Here is a 14,008-nt window from a genome sequence, read left to right on the forward strand (position 1 = left end):
ATATTTCGAAGTCCGTGATTGATGATATACATATATAAATATTTAAACGCATGTGATGAATAAGTGACGTATTATATAATTCTTAGAATTATTTTAAATATATGCAAGAATAGTAAAGCGAAATTAAAGTTGTTGTTGCCGTTTTGGCCTTCATATATGCTGTCATTCAAAAAACCTCTCAAGACTGACATGTTGATTGTTTTCGCGAAGCGCCACGTGCTTAAAATAATTATTAATGAGTTGGGAAAATCCGGACTTTCCCTAGATGAACTGGTTTTGTTTATCTAAATACATCAAGCATGCCCTCTTTCTTATAAATCATTATGCATTTTAACATGTTTAACGTGCATCATGGAAAAATACATCTTGTTATTAGTGACAAATTCGCTTAGTCATGGGGTTTTCCTCAATGTTTGTTGAAGATCAAAAGCGGTAAAGGAATCTATATCTACTACACGTTTATAGCACTCCAGGGCCAGTATCGGATGATGGGCGATATTTTTACCCGCTGTACCTATCGACTGAATAATCAATATATATATATATAGGCATGCAGAAAAACCAACACAAAAATTCACATCCATTGTATACATGTTTAAAACATTCGTTTAAATCATTAATTACAACTAATTGCTTTCAACTCCCCTCTCAGTTTTACGGGAGGTGTTTTACGATTTTTATGCCAAGAAAATTGAAGATTCGGAGGCACATACTTTTTACTGTGTCCGTCCGTCTGTCTGTCTAGTTGTTTGTTTGTAAAAAAAAACTTTAACCTTGCCCATAACTTTTGTGGGTTGTAGTTCATTGTGAGAAACTTTTCTTTTGGGTAAATATATTGACCTCTAGCCCTTGAACTTGCATTTTGACCAAATTTTTCATTTTTTTCCCAAACTATAGCCATATATTTTGAACGGCTGGTGATGGGACTTTCATATTTCTTATGTTAACTTCTTGTAATAAAACCTTACCTTGTGTATGATTATTTTTTTTAATGTCTTGACCTTGCACTTTGTCTAGATTTAGCTATGGCCATCACATATACATTGTTAGTGCTAGTGCTTTCATATTTTACAGATATATTCCTTAAAAGACGGTCATCCCCTGGGCACCAACAATTTTGACCGTTTAGCCTTGACCTTGAAGTTTGGCCTAGTTTTGAAAAACTTTATCCTTGGCCATAGCATTTGAGCATTTGATGCTAGGGCTTTCATATTTCACAGTCCATTTTCTTGTGACAGGGCCTTTAATTGGGAACTATTTTTTTTAATCCTTCAAGTTGACCTCGGAGGTTGAAAAACGATCATAACCTTGTCCTTTACTTTTGAACGTGTGCTGCTAATGCTTTCTAATTTCGCAGATATATTTCATGTGACGAAACTTTTCATATGGTACCATTATCTTTAACATTTGCAATGGGCTGCCATACGGGGGTACCAGCCACAGAAACAGTTTTTTTTTTTTGATAATCAAATGAAATTCATTGATTGCTTGATGCTAACCAAATTAAGCAATTTTCTATCAAATATGATTGTGAGAATATCATGATTTTACCCATAGCATTATATTTTGATAATATCAGTGTAAATGAAGGAATAAGTCGGTGTTAGTGCGAAGCTTTAATTACTCGCTCACCCGTGTCGTGGTTGGGGGAGGCATTGAAATCCGTTGGTTTTAAGTCAATGATATTTACACTAGAAAGATCACGATTGTCAGCCAATTTTAAACCCTTTTCAAAACACTTCATTTTAAAACTTTGTATGTGCGTGATCATGTTAAAGCAAACTAGCTGACATGGTGATTCTATGGGGCCTCCTTTCGCTGTAACATTAACCCCTACCTCACCCCTCCCGAGGTATAATCAATACGTCACGCCCTTATATCAGCTGCTATTGGAATGTAGCTTCTCTTTATCTGTTGTAGCCTTGAGCGTGTTGAGTTGAGGAATTCCTCATCAATCAGACACTTGTAGTCAAACATCACATCCTCTCTGAACCGACAGAAGTCGGGGCTCAGATGTTAAAAATGTATTTAGGTTATTGGTAATAGATCAATAACAGGGGAGATAGGGTAGAATCGACCAGAGAAGATGTTATGTATATTCGCTCAACCTACACACAGATGATCAATGTAGCGGATTGTTTTAATTATTGTATTGCTGTGGCGATTTCAGTGTTTCATAGACAGGATTCAACGATGCTCAATTTTAAATGAAGAATCCATGATAATAGAGTGGGGCTATGATTAACCTGTTTCATGCAAACTTAGCTTGTAATATTATACTGTGATACAGAAGTGTCCTCTTAAAATTTTGTAAGAAATAATTGCATAAGTTGTATAACGATTATAAATAATAGCAACAACACAATTTATTCATTTTTACTAATTATATGTATATAAAATTACTTTTGACTCTTAAATAAAATTTAAAAAGATAATTAAAATTAATAAAATTAAATCACCACAAAAATGAATGTGGTCACTTTCCCCCATTCTTTTTGCGTTTTCATTTACGCCATCACTTCATCGAGTTCATTCAAAGTCTTGGATGATACACCTATGATGTATGCTCTATAAACTCAAGCCTTACACTGTACTTGATTGGTAGGCGTTACATATTCCTGGGGGAGAGGTTGGGGTCAAGATGCATATTTCCTTTCATGTTACTAACAGAGATGTCTTCATCAACTTGTCCATAACAAATCGATATATGGTTGTCATACAAATCTTGGCTAAACATCAAAATTGCTTGAATATTTCATAGCTATTGGTTGGCGATGTTTATCGACCCCGGGTGGACGCAGGGTTAGCGTGCTTTTTCGCTCTCATATTTCCCCCTTTTTCATCTCTCCCTCTTTTCTTTTGGTGCCGTTTTCTACTATTTTTGAAGAATTTGTTATTTGATAGTATTTGTACAGCGAGGGATTAGTGTTCTAGATTGTGATTTAACTAGGTTCCCCTTTAAGTGAAAGCTATTGACAATCCATCGTGCGTGCAATCAATGTTGACTGAAGAAAAATGGTATTATTTACATATAACTTGAACTAATACAAACACAATTCGGCCGCTTATAATTATACGACCTGACACGTTCGATTTTTGCTTCTATACCTCCATTACTGTCCATTATTCTGTGGTGTTTGTTCAGCAGGACTCATGTACAGAGCCTAACTGAAATAGTGGCGAACAGACCAAAGGTCAAGTACCACATTGCAGCTCAACAGTCTAACGTATCAAAATCAAGCTTAATTAAACTGTGTTCATAGAGTTGTAGTTTCCCACTCTTTCTATTGATAAAGAAAGTGCAACTACAAACAAATGTTATCATTTAATGAACATAATTTATTAACATAGACTGTACCAACCATTGTATCAAAAGACAATGAATGCACAGTCACTTAATTATAATTATAAAATAACACTTCAGGTCTACTGAAATATATAAAAAAAAAATAATTGTACACCATTTGTAAAGATCGAACTGCTCGCAGTTCTAGGGTAAAATATTTACACAGTGTATAATCATGATAATGCCACATGCAGTAAAAAAAAAACGCCATGGTCAGCTCCGTAACTAATACCCAATGGCAAAACTAACAGTTGATTTTTCCAAGGTCTTTTGTTAAAAAAAGTAAAGACGCGTTCCAATTATTCACATCGACAATATACTTCATCGATTAGCCCAGGTATTTACAGGTAGGCATAATAGGTTCCGCATGACTGCCCTCCCTGAACAAGAAAAATCGTGACGAGGATTTGGGGTAACTCGGGTGTAGGTTAAGAATTGGAGCAGCGTTCTGGCTGACTGCACGCACGTAATGCTTTAAAATATGTAAAATGATATGAAAATTGCTCGCCATTTCAGAGATAATGATTTAGAATTGACATCTTGTAATACCGACAATATCTCGTTAACATTATTTAAAAAGGTACAAAATATTAAGTCTATATAGATGCAGCATCACAAAATGCACAACATAGTTGGATTGTCAAAGAATGAATGATGGAAATGAAATCCTGTCAGCTCTTCGCTACTTTTGCAATGTTTTCTGGAAGATTGGCACCGTTTGAGATCACAAAGTTTTTCAAAAGTTCAAGCTGTTTGGACATGGCATCCAGTTTTCCTTTCAGTTGCACATTTTCAGATTCCAGATATTGCATTCGCTCTTCCATTTCAACTTGTTTTAGCTTAGCCTTTTCACGACATTTGCGAATTGCAAGATTGTTTCTAGCTCTTTTTTCAAAATATTCACGAGTACCTTTTTCTGGTTGTCTCTTCTTTTTCACCGGTCCGCCTGCGGACGGTTTCCTCCCTGGTCGTCCCCGGGGACGGGGAACATACTCCACGTCCATGGGACTCGGGGGCGGGGTCACAAGTGATGAAAGGTCCTGATCCGAGGCCTCTGAATCTACGTATGACCCGGATGATGAGTGGTCAAGATCGTCAGATCCCGCCGACCCCGTGGAATGAAGCGTTTCTCTGACAGATTGTAAACAGGACGACACCTGTTCCGGATTGAGTACAAACTCGAGGTTGTCAAAGCTGCTGAGCTGGGCGATAAGCGATTGGTCTGGGACGGGCTGAGCCTGCACCGTGACCGGGGCAGCGTTCACTAGTGTGGTTAAGTCCTCACTACTAGCTACACTCTGGACAATGTCATTAGATTTAATATCCAAGATAAGCTTCTCTAACGTTTCGTCATTCACCTGAGTGGAGTTATCAAAAAGTTCTTGGATGTCCACAGAATTTTCCAGCACTGGGTCCAAGTCGAAGGGGTTCCTTTCCATCATAAGTCTGTATCATGCAGTGCAATTATCTCGTAGTGGCCAACAGGATTCACTAGGCCATCCGGGAGTTTAGCTGATCGCGGCTGGAGCGCTAACAGTACACACGATGTGCTCGCTTTGCCGGTTAACTACGGATTGTGGATTTCCTGCTCTTGCCTTTTAAATTTATATCGGCTTGCGCCCAGGTAAGTCCCGGTATAAAGTGTATTACTAATTCAACATGTGACGCTTCGTTGTTGCTACACAAGTGACGTCACATTATGTTGAAATGTTCGCTCTTGTGTAGCAAAACAAATAGACCACCTTAGAGTACAATGGAATGGCACACAGTAAATGGGATATGTCTATCTGTTTTAAAAATAGCCTAATGACGTCTAAAAAATCTATTTTAAGATGAAATCTACTTAGCACCTGACATAATGCATTCGTGTATATTTATTCAAATGGTTTTCTTTTTATATGTCGTGGACCAACGCGTAGACATTATACAAGACCCGAAAAAGAAAAGGGGTTCTATTTACTAGTACTCGCCGGGTGCTATACAGTGACCCATCCCTCTCGTGTCTTTTAGAACTAGCTTTAAAAACCTTTTTATTCTGTATTGTATGCATTAAATTTAGATTCTATTACTCTGGTTAGCGTGTTGTTAATCATTCGGATGTATTTACCTTCCAGAAACACCAAATTTATGAAAAAAATAATTAAGTTTTTAAACTATATATTTTATGTAATTTATTTAAGATGTTCATGTAGAAATAAAACAGTATTTTTTTATTATTGACAAGTTTTTTCTGTATGATTTAGCATCTCTCTATATTTTTTAATTAGTTTTATAAAATATATTAATCCTTTCATAGTACTGTAGTACTTGTTAAATTTTTGTTGGACCTTTTTGCATTACAACTGCATTTGTCCATATCTCTGATCATTATTTAATTGTTGATATTCATTTTATAACTGAAAAACCAACAGGGATACAAAAGTCAGAACGCAATGAATATATCTTGTATATGGCTGGCACGCACATTTTATACTTCAGTACTTTCATAATCCCTTACTAACCACGAAGTATTCCAAATAAATAATAGATGAAAGGCATTGTGTTAATACCGGTATAGGCAGTTATTAATATGACAGCGATATATCTACCGGTATCCAAACATTGAAAGACCACTTGCCGTCCTTCTTATTTACCCATGCTTACTTGTTATTAATTAAATCTACTAATCTCGGTAAACGGATTAATTTAGGATTAGAACCTACAGATTCCTGTTGTTGGCCGTGTAGAATCCTGAATGGACAGGCGAGCGGGTCTGAGGAGTCATTATCCAGTACAATGTCAAGAATTGGAACAGCAGGAACCGGGTCAGACCTAGGGAAGTTTACAGATTGCCATGGCAACCGGTAAATAAAGGAAAACAAATCAATGTCAGAAAAGCACGCAGCATCCGCAGTATTTACCGGGGGTATAAAAATCATTAACTGACAGCTTTTCAAAGCGTATGTGTATATTGCATGAATGCTAGTATTATAATTTTCATATCATTGCATTCGATATTTTCCTTTGGATTAAATGCTAACATAACTGTTCTTCTAGTACCCACTACCCAGTACTAGTAATTGATATAGTCACATGGCATATTTTTTTTTAGATTTTTGTCAGAAGTAAAATAATCTTAATTATGAATAAATTATGAATCTGTGCGATTTCTTCTGTCAATAACACTACAAGAGTTATCGCTCCTGTGTATCTCTACATATTGGAGAATCGCAGCAAGAAAAAAAAATGCACCAAAAGCTAGTTCCATTCTCTTTTAAGGTAGTCTATTGACAAAACATATTTATACCCCCCGCTTGAAAAGCGGGAGGGTATATAGTAATCGGTATGTCCGTCCGTCCGTCTGTTACGCTTTGGGGTACCCATCTCTTATCCGCAACTCCTCTCATACCACTGAAGGAAATTGAATGAAACTTTCACAGAATTTTTATTACATATTGCCATTGTGCATCTCGTATTTTACTTTTTGATCTGACATATATTTTGGATTTTCCAGAGCAAAACATGGACACTGCCATTTTATTCATATGGGAGGCGGGGGGTATCATTTAGTGAGCTCAGTGCTCACAGTATCTCTAGTTGATTTGGTCGTCTTTATTACATTTTCAAATGTGCATAGGCCCGTAGGAAACAATTTCACAACTGGAGGGGGAAGGGGACACAGCCACTGATATATTTTCAGTAGGGATACTATCAACTAGGTCTACCAAAAATTCATTAACAAGCAAGTAAAAAAGTCATCAGACGTTTTCATTGAGATGGCACGGCCAGTATACTATGTTTTTCATATTATACTATATAATGGCAAAATTATTGCCGACCACGCCCCCTCCCACCCGGTCCTTACGGTCATGGTGCAGTGCTGACCTGTAATTCACTTAAATAGATAAAATGGGAAAGAATGGTATTTTGTCACAGTTAAAAGAATAACACTGGAGATTTTCTTCCCCAGAGAAAGTAGTTAAATCAGCATGTGTTTGTAAAATGCACTGTGTGAATGGCAAAATTTATAAATAAAAATAGGTATTAAAATAGGTAAAACTAGTATTTAATGTTGTGGCTGCAAATGACCCAACAACAGAGTTTATATTTATTGTTTCCATTGCCTTGCCATACATAGATTGCAGAAGTAATGGACCTATATGAATTTTGGAATGGTTGCCGGGGTACTTTAATTTTTCATACGTGTATATTTCTCGTGATCTAGACCACTATTCGACTACCGAATTTTTGAACTCTTGGTTTTGGCGTTTTAACCTACATTTGAAAAACTTAAACGTTGCCGAGCTGTCTTACGGGGGCTTCAGAGTTTCACAGATCTTTGCAGTTTTTGGCTCAACTCAAAGCGTGGCTCAAGGGTTATAACTCGTATACAAAACTCGAAGTACGGAAAAAATGTGCTAGAAGGAAAATTAGCTTGGAGGGAAAAACATAATAGTGTTTCAGAGTCCATTAAATATATTTTCCCCTGAATTAATCTATTTCTTCACAAAATATATGCTTATGCCAATTAACAAATCTAAATTCCACTTTGTCTTAAAAATTCAAGTACCTAGCATTAAATTAAAAGCTAAAGGAAAAAATAACAGGTAAGAGTTTTACAAAATTTGAAAATCTTTACTAGTAGCTCCACCTCTGCACTGCTTACTAAATAGTTCTGATTCGGTATTATTTTTATGAAGTTTAGAGAGTAATCTATACCTACATGTAGATGAAGGTTATCGAAATTTACGATGTTTTACCCAATCTGTAATTCAAACTTTTTTTTTTGCCAAGATAATTTAATTTTTGAACACTATTTGGATGTGTAAAAGCACCCCACTAGTAATCATATTGCTTTCTGATCAATAATACTGTTTATAATTATTGTTTTTCAACACTTGAGGGGGGGGGGGGGTGTAAACACAACCCTACGTTGAGCATGACATAGAAAAGTAAATACTAGGAAGTATCCTCAATCTTTATACAATTAAACTTTCTCAATGCAAAAAAACAACAACAATGTGTAGGCCTATAGAGGCTCCTTGAATCGTGGGGAAACGGTTCCATACTCAGTAACAACAGTGTCTAAAAATACAGCAGTGCAAAATAAAGAGGGGGTATCAGTTGAAGAAGTGTTTGGGGATGCTTGCATGGTAGGCTAGCCGGATCTGCGTGCCTTTTGTTAAAAAGTATATGTTTCGATGATATGGTTATATCGTGTAGGACACAATTTTTAATATTAATTATAAGTTGTCGATCTGACACATCTTCACATGGGTTTTCATCACCACCGGATATATACCAAGTCGCCCGGGGAGTGGCGCTCTCACGCCATGTCATCCACAAAGACATAGTAAAATTAATAATATGTCGTATCTTTCAATATTAAATGACACTTTCATTATTTCCCCAGCAGTGATAAAGTTTTAACAAATTATGTCCAATTCAGTGGCCAAATATTAGGCCCATTTTAAATAACTAACATCGTGTCCCTTTGTTTCCTCTTGAAAACTTCAAATCAAACACTGATTAAGTTTTAAATTTTTATTACAACTAGTATTTAGAAAAGATATAAAATGTGATATACAACAACAACAACAACAAATACTTGTTATAAAAACAGCATTGCCGTCATCATGTTCGGCTTTAGATACACAATATTTACAAGTCTCAAACACAAAGCAGCTATCTGCATGGTTTAAAGAAGTTCTATTTACATCAAAGTCCCACCAAAATTTGGGGCTCAACAAAGTTCTGGATTGAAGGTCACCTTGCCATGATTTCTTCAAATTTTGAGGGTAGAGAGGCACCAACATTGATGAACAAACTCTTAAGCACATTAAGTTCTTTTGTTAACAAGTCAAGTTTCTTTTGTAAATTTTCGTTTTCTGTGGTCAGTTCTTGCACTCTTTCCTCTGTTTCTTGTTGCTTTTTCTTTGCTTTGTCTCTACTTTTTCGCACAGCGATGTTGTTTCTGACTCGTTTATCTAGATATTCCTCGGTCCCTTTAGCTGGTTGCTTCTTTCTATTTGGTCTGATGGGACCCCCCGCGGATGGCTTTCTGCCGGGACGACCACGCACTATCTGAAGGGGCGAAGTCGGAGGGGTGAGGGTCGATGAAGTGACGTCGTGTTCAGACCCGGACGGTGAGTGCACGAGACTGTCGACGTCACATGTGCTGAGATCCTCCCCCTTGATGGTTGAGACTGACCAGCCAGTCTCTGTACTCGTTGTAATTTGGTCCTGACTTGACATAAAGTCAAATTCTTTTAAAGTAGGTAAGGCACTTGTTTGTGCTGTTTGCAGTTCAGTAAATGGGACACAGGTAACTGGGTCAGCGGTCTTCTCCCCCAAAATAATGCTCTCTAAAGCGGCGTCGTTAACGTGTGTGGAGTTATTCAGCAGTAATTGAATGTCAACTGAATTTTCTAAGAGCGGGTCCAAGTCAAACTGGCCCGGATTATCAAGTGAAATCGTTACTTGCGTTTTCTTGCCCTGTTCAGTATCGTACAGGTTTAGCGATTCCATCAAATTTTCTTGAGGACATGGTGAACCTGGGAAAATGTTCTCGTCAAATGAAATTATTGGGAAATCCAGCGCCTCCTCTTGTGTTGTCACCCCAAAGACAGACCCGAAAGCCTGTGTTATGTTCACACGCGAATCTTGAAGATTGCGGTCGTTTACTTGTCTCACTCTGGAGTTGTTAGACATACCACTGACGAAACATCGTGATCTCAACGTATATATAGATATTAGTCGGGGTTATCGATGTATTACTACGCAAAGTCAAAATTGCAAAAATATATAATTAGCCTAGTAAAAGATAAAGTATTCATAAAAATATACACTATAATCAAAAGAAAAATAAATTTAACTTTTTAAAAATCCAACACATGCTTATTTCGTTTTTTAGTTTGATGAGAATCAAGAACTATTTTGTAAGTCGCAATGATGTATCAGGTATAGTTTGCCTTAATTCTAAATTTAGAATATGATGTAAGAAGGACCGATTTTCATTGGTTCCTAAAAATAAACATTACCACTTCATTAGTCTTGACGTAAATATTGCTGGAAAACTCCTTTAGGTTTTCTCGAGTGTGGAGTGAGATTCTAGAGAATTCCGAAAGTGGGAAATTCCATTTTGTGCGGTATGACCCTTTCAAAAAATTTCTTCTATGTTTTTTAAATTTCATATAACGTGTAAAATATTTTAAGATACATTTTTCCCTATAATATCAAAGAGTTAATTGGTATCTTAATTTTAATGATCATTCTGCACTGAATAAAGGAAGTGCTTACCGATTGGCGAAGAAGTTGATTGCATCACAGATAAATTGCATGGAAGGCCATTAGTATACAGATTGCTTTTGAAAGAAATATTTGCCTTTAATATCGAAGTGGATATCAGGTAAGATTTTTTCAAACTTTATTTTGATTTGTTCTATCAAAAAATACGATTATCGTTCAGAGATACGATGATCAAAGCTTCTTTTGGTTTGTTGATATTGACAATTCTACTTCCGGTTTTTGATTTTGCAATCATTTCGTCTATTGTTTTGTACCCAAAGTTAAATATTGTTTTTCTGTTTTCGCTAAAATTGACTAGAATGTTTCCATTATTTTAAATGATATGAAATTCATGGTTTAAAAAGGGTCACATACACTAAAAACATTTATTGCATCAGGTACTAAATCTAGCGAGGGGGAGATCACTCTATTTAAATGTTGTGATGCAATAGTGAATGTCTGTTTGTAGGTTGTAAGATGGCACCAAAACGGCCGGATTATGATGGTTCAGACGGAGAGTCATGTGATAAACCTCCCAAACGTGCTAGAATGGAAAAAGACACAGATGAGTATTTGAAAAGGAGGGAAAGAAATAACATAGCAGTAAAAAAGAGTAGAGAGCGTTCCAGACAAAAAGCTAAGGAGACAATTGAGCAAGTGAATAGATTGCGAGCAGAAAATGAAATGTTGGAACAAAAGGTTCAAATTCTTTCAAAGGAACTGAGTGTTTTAAAAGACTTATTCTTGGCTCATGCAGGCAGCGTAGCCCAGTCGGACAGTGCCATAGAATCCACTGATGCGCGGGCACCAATCTCCGACCATCAGTACAGCTCATCTAAACAGAAACAGTGACTCCAAACACTGGAGATAGATCTCGATCTTTCATGTGCATTGGTCCATTTTATTATATATAAATCAGCAAAAGATAATATTGTTTACAATCAACTCACATACAGTGCTCTAGTTTCATACATTTTAGTTACATGCAAACAAAAGATGGCGGTGATAAATAAAGTTTTGTCTTTACAGATGCCTTTCTTTTTTATGTAAAGCATTAAGAGGTATGAGAATAAAGTTGAATGTAAATCTCATTTAAAGAAACTTGAGCTGTTTGACAGACCAAGGAGAAGTTAACTTGTAACTAACTTGACAGAAAAAAAAATCGGAATGATCGAGCCAGAATAGCAAACAAACCCTATCAGAGCACTTCTCAGAACCAATTTAATGCAGCTGCATGATTTTAGGATCAGCAGACAAATGAGTTTGTAACTTGTTTGTAAAGATTGGAATGTTGAGCTCATTTCCTATCTTTTTCCCCTGGAGAGCAGTGTCAGGCATTAACTCTTAAATTTTTTAGGTCACCTGAGTAAACTCAGGTGACCTATTGCTATCCGTTTTTGTCCGTCGTCGTCCGTCGTGCGTCGTGCGTTAACATTTAAACATTTTCAGCTTCTTCTCTGAAACCACTGAACCAATTTCAACCAAATTTGGCATATAGCATCTATGGGTGAAGGGGAACAAAAATTGTGAATTTCGTGGTCCCGGCCCCCCTGGGGCCTGGGGGGTGGGGCAAAAACAACTAAAAATAGTGCAATCTTTAAAAATCTTCTTCTTTACTCCCTGACATCAAGCAGTCAAACTGTTGGTATGATTGTAATCAGCATTGAGTCCTCTACCAAAATTGTGAAATTCATGGCCCCAGGGTCAGGGGTTCTGGTGTTAGGGTGGGGCTCTATTGATTATATAGTGAAAATGCATTATTTCTTTGAAAATCTTCTTCTCTGTTCCTGAGTATTAAATAAATTAATTAAGCACATAGTTATGATGAGCAAGAGTGTCTCTTCATAAATTTTGAATTTTATGGCCCCTGGGTCAAGGGTACTGGTGTTAGAGCGGGGCTCTATACTGATTATATAATGAAAATGCATTAAATCTTTGAAAATCTTCTTCTCTGCTCCTAGGCATAAAAAACACTGATTCAGTAAATAATTATGATGAGCAAGAGTGCCTCTACCAAAATTGTGAAATTCATGGCCCCAGGGTCAGGGATTCTGGTGTTAGGGCGGGGCTCTATATTGATTATATAATGAAAATGCATTAAATCTTTGAAAATCTTCTTCTCTGCTCCTAGGCATAAAAAACACTAATTCAGTAAATAATTATGATGAGCAAGAGTGCCTCTACCAAAATTGTGAAATTCATGGCCCCAGGGTCAGGGGTTCTGGTGTTAGGGCGGGGCTCTATATTGATTATATAATGAAAATGCATTAAATATTTGAAAATCTTCTTCTCTGCTCCTAGGTATTAAATACACTAATTCAGTAAATAATTATGATGAGCAAGAGTGCCTCTACCAAAATTGTGAAATTCATGGTCCCAGGGTCAGGGGTTCTGGTGTTAGGGCGGGGCTCTATTGATTATGTAGTGAAAATGCATTAAATCTTTGAAAATATTCTCTGCTCTTAGGTTTTAAATAACCTAACTAAGTACATAGTTAAAATGAGCAAGAGTGCCTCTACCAAAATTGTGAATTTTTTGACCCCAGGGTCAGGGGTTCTGGTGTTAGGGCGGGGCTCTATTGATTATATAGTGAAAATGCATTAAATCTGAAAATCTTCTCTGCTCCTAGGTTTTAAATAAACTAACTAAGTACATAGTTATGTTGAGAAAGAGTGCCTCTTCCAAAATTGTGAATGCCTTAGCATCTAGCTTAAAACATGAAACAAATTCAATCATTTGAAAGTTGTTGCATGATGCTCAGGTGACCAATAAGGCCCGTGGGCCTCTTGTTGGAAAGAGCAATATGCTTTTCTTAACTTTTTATGGATTATAAAGCATGAACTGCTCCAACCAAGGTTATACAGGATAACTTGGATGTTTATTAAATTCATTTCTTCAGTTATCATTTGAAAAACTTAATCTATCTCCACTAAATGCTTGTTCATATGTCTTCACTATTCTGAAGAATTTTTTTTTTAAAAGAATGAAGTATATGGAGATAACAAACAATATTCAAGCTCAAAAGTCTCCTAAACTTCACAAAATATGAGTGGAGCAAACACAGACCTCCAAAACATCAGAGGTTGGATCAGGTGCCACGGAGAGTGAGCAACCCCATGCCGATTAGTCACATTGACATGATTTCAATATTTCTATATTATCTCCTCATAAAGAAGCAGTGGTCGACCACTTGAAGAAACTAGAATTTCCTTCAAACATGTTTACAATTTGGTTAAAACTGTCCTCAAGAATTTAGAAAGGTTAAAATGTGAAATTTACAGTTGACATACAGATCTGCCAGAAATGTTTTAATGCAGAAAAGCTCATTTCATGGTCAGCTTTAGACAGCAAATTCAATTTATGAGGGCTGTTCAATAAATAATGTCCTCCGTGCTC

The 14,008-nt window shown here is 36.6% G+C and overlaps 3 protein-coding genes across 3 annotated transcripts; 1 reads left to right on the forward strand and 2 right to left on the reverse strand.

Moving 5' to 3' along the window:
- Nucleotides 1–3,326: 3,326 nt before the first annotated feature.
- On the reverse strand, nt 3,327–5,088 carry LOC134237498 (CCAAT/enhancer-binding protein beta-like). Its single transcript, XM_062719585.1, has one exon. It carries the CDS (start codon nt 4,786–4,788, stop codon nt 4,018–4,020), a length of 771 nt encoding a protein of 256 aa, XP_062575569.1. The 5' UTR covers nt 4,789–5,088; the 3' UTR covers nt 3,327–4,017.
- A 3,766-nt stretch (nt 5,089–8,854) lies between these two features.
- On the reverse strand, nt 8,855–10,057 carry LOC134237500 (uncharacterized). Its single transcript, XM_062719586.1, has one exon. It carries the CDS (start codon nt 10,034–10,036, stop codon nt 9,092–9,094), a length of 945 nt encoding a protein of 314 aa, XP_062575570.1. The 5' UTR covers nt 10,037–10,057; the 3' UTR covers nt 8,855–9,091.
- Nucleotides 10,058–10,586: 529 nt separating this feature from the next.
- Nucleotides 10,587–11,640, forward strand: LOC134237501 (CCAAT/enhancer-binding protein gamma-like). Its single transcript, XM_062719587.1, has 2 exons — nt 10,587–10,733; nt 11,082–11,640. The coding sequence occupies exon 2, from the start codon at nt 11,090–11,092 to the stop codon at nt 11,462–11,464; it is 375 nt and encodes a 124-aa protein (XP_062575571.1). The 5' UTR covers nt 10,587–10,733; nt 11,082–11,089; the 3' UTR covers nt 11,465–11,640.
- The last annotated feature ends 2,368 nt before the right edge of the window (nt 11,641–14,008 follow it).

This window comes from Saccostrea cucullata, unplaced genomic scaffold (genome assembly GCF_032062105.1).
Source record: "Saccostrea cucullata isolate Sc308-1 unplaced genomic scaffold, CSIRO_AGI_Scuc_v1 ctg289, whole genome shotgun sequence".
Taxonomy (NCBI): Eukaryota; Metazoa; Mollusca; class Bivalvia; order Ostreida; family Ostreidae; genus Saccostrea; species Saccostrea cuccullata.

Bases quoted from the DNA above. Each gene is read 5' to 3' on its own strand.
- LOC134237501 (XM_062719587.1), top strand. From the start codon at position 11,090: ATGGCACCAAAACGGCCGGATTATGATGGTTCAGACGGAGAGTCATGT.
- LOC134237498 (XM_062719585.1), bottom strand. From the start codon at position 4,788: ATGATGGAAAGGAACCCCTTCGACTTGGACCCAGTGCTGGAAAATTCT.
- LOC134237500 (XM_062719586.1), bottom strand. From the start codon at position 10,036: ATGTCTAACAACTCCAGAGTGAGACAAGTAAACGACCGCAATCTTCAA.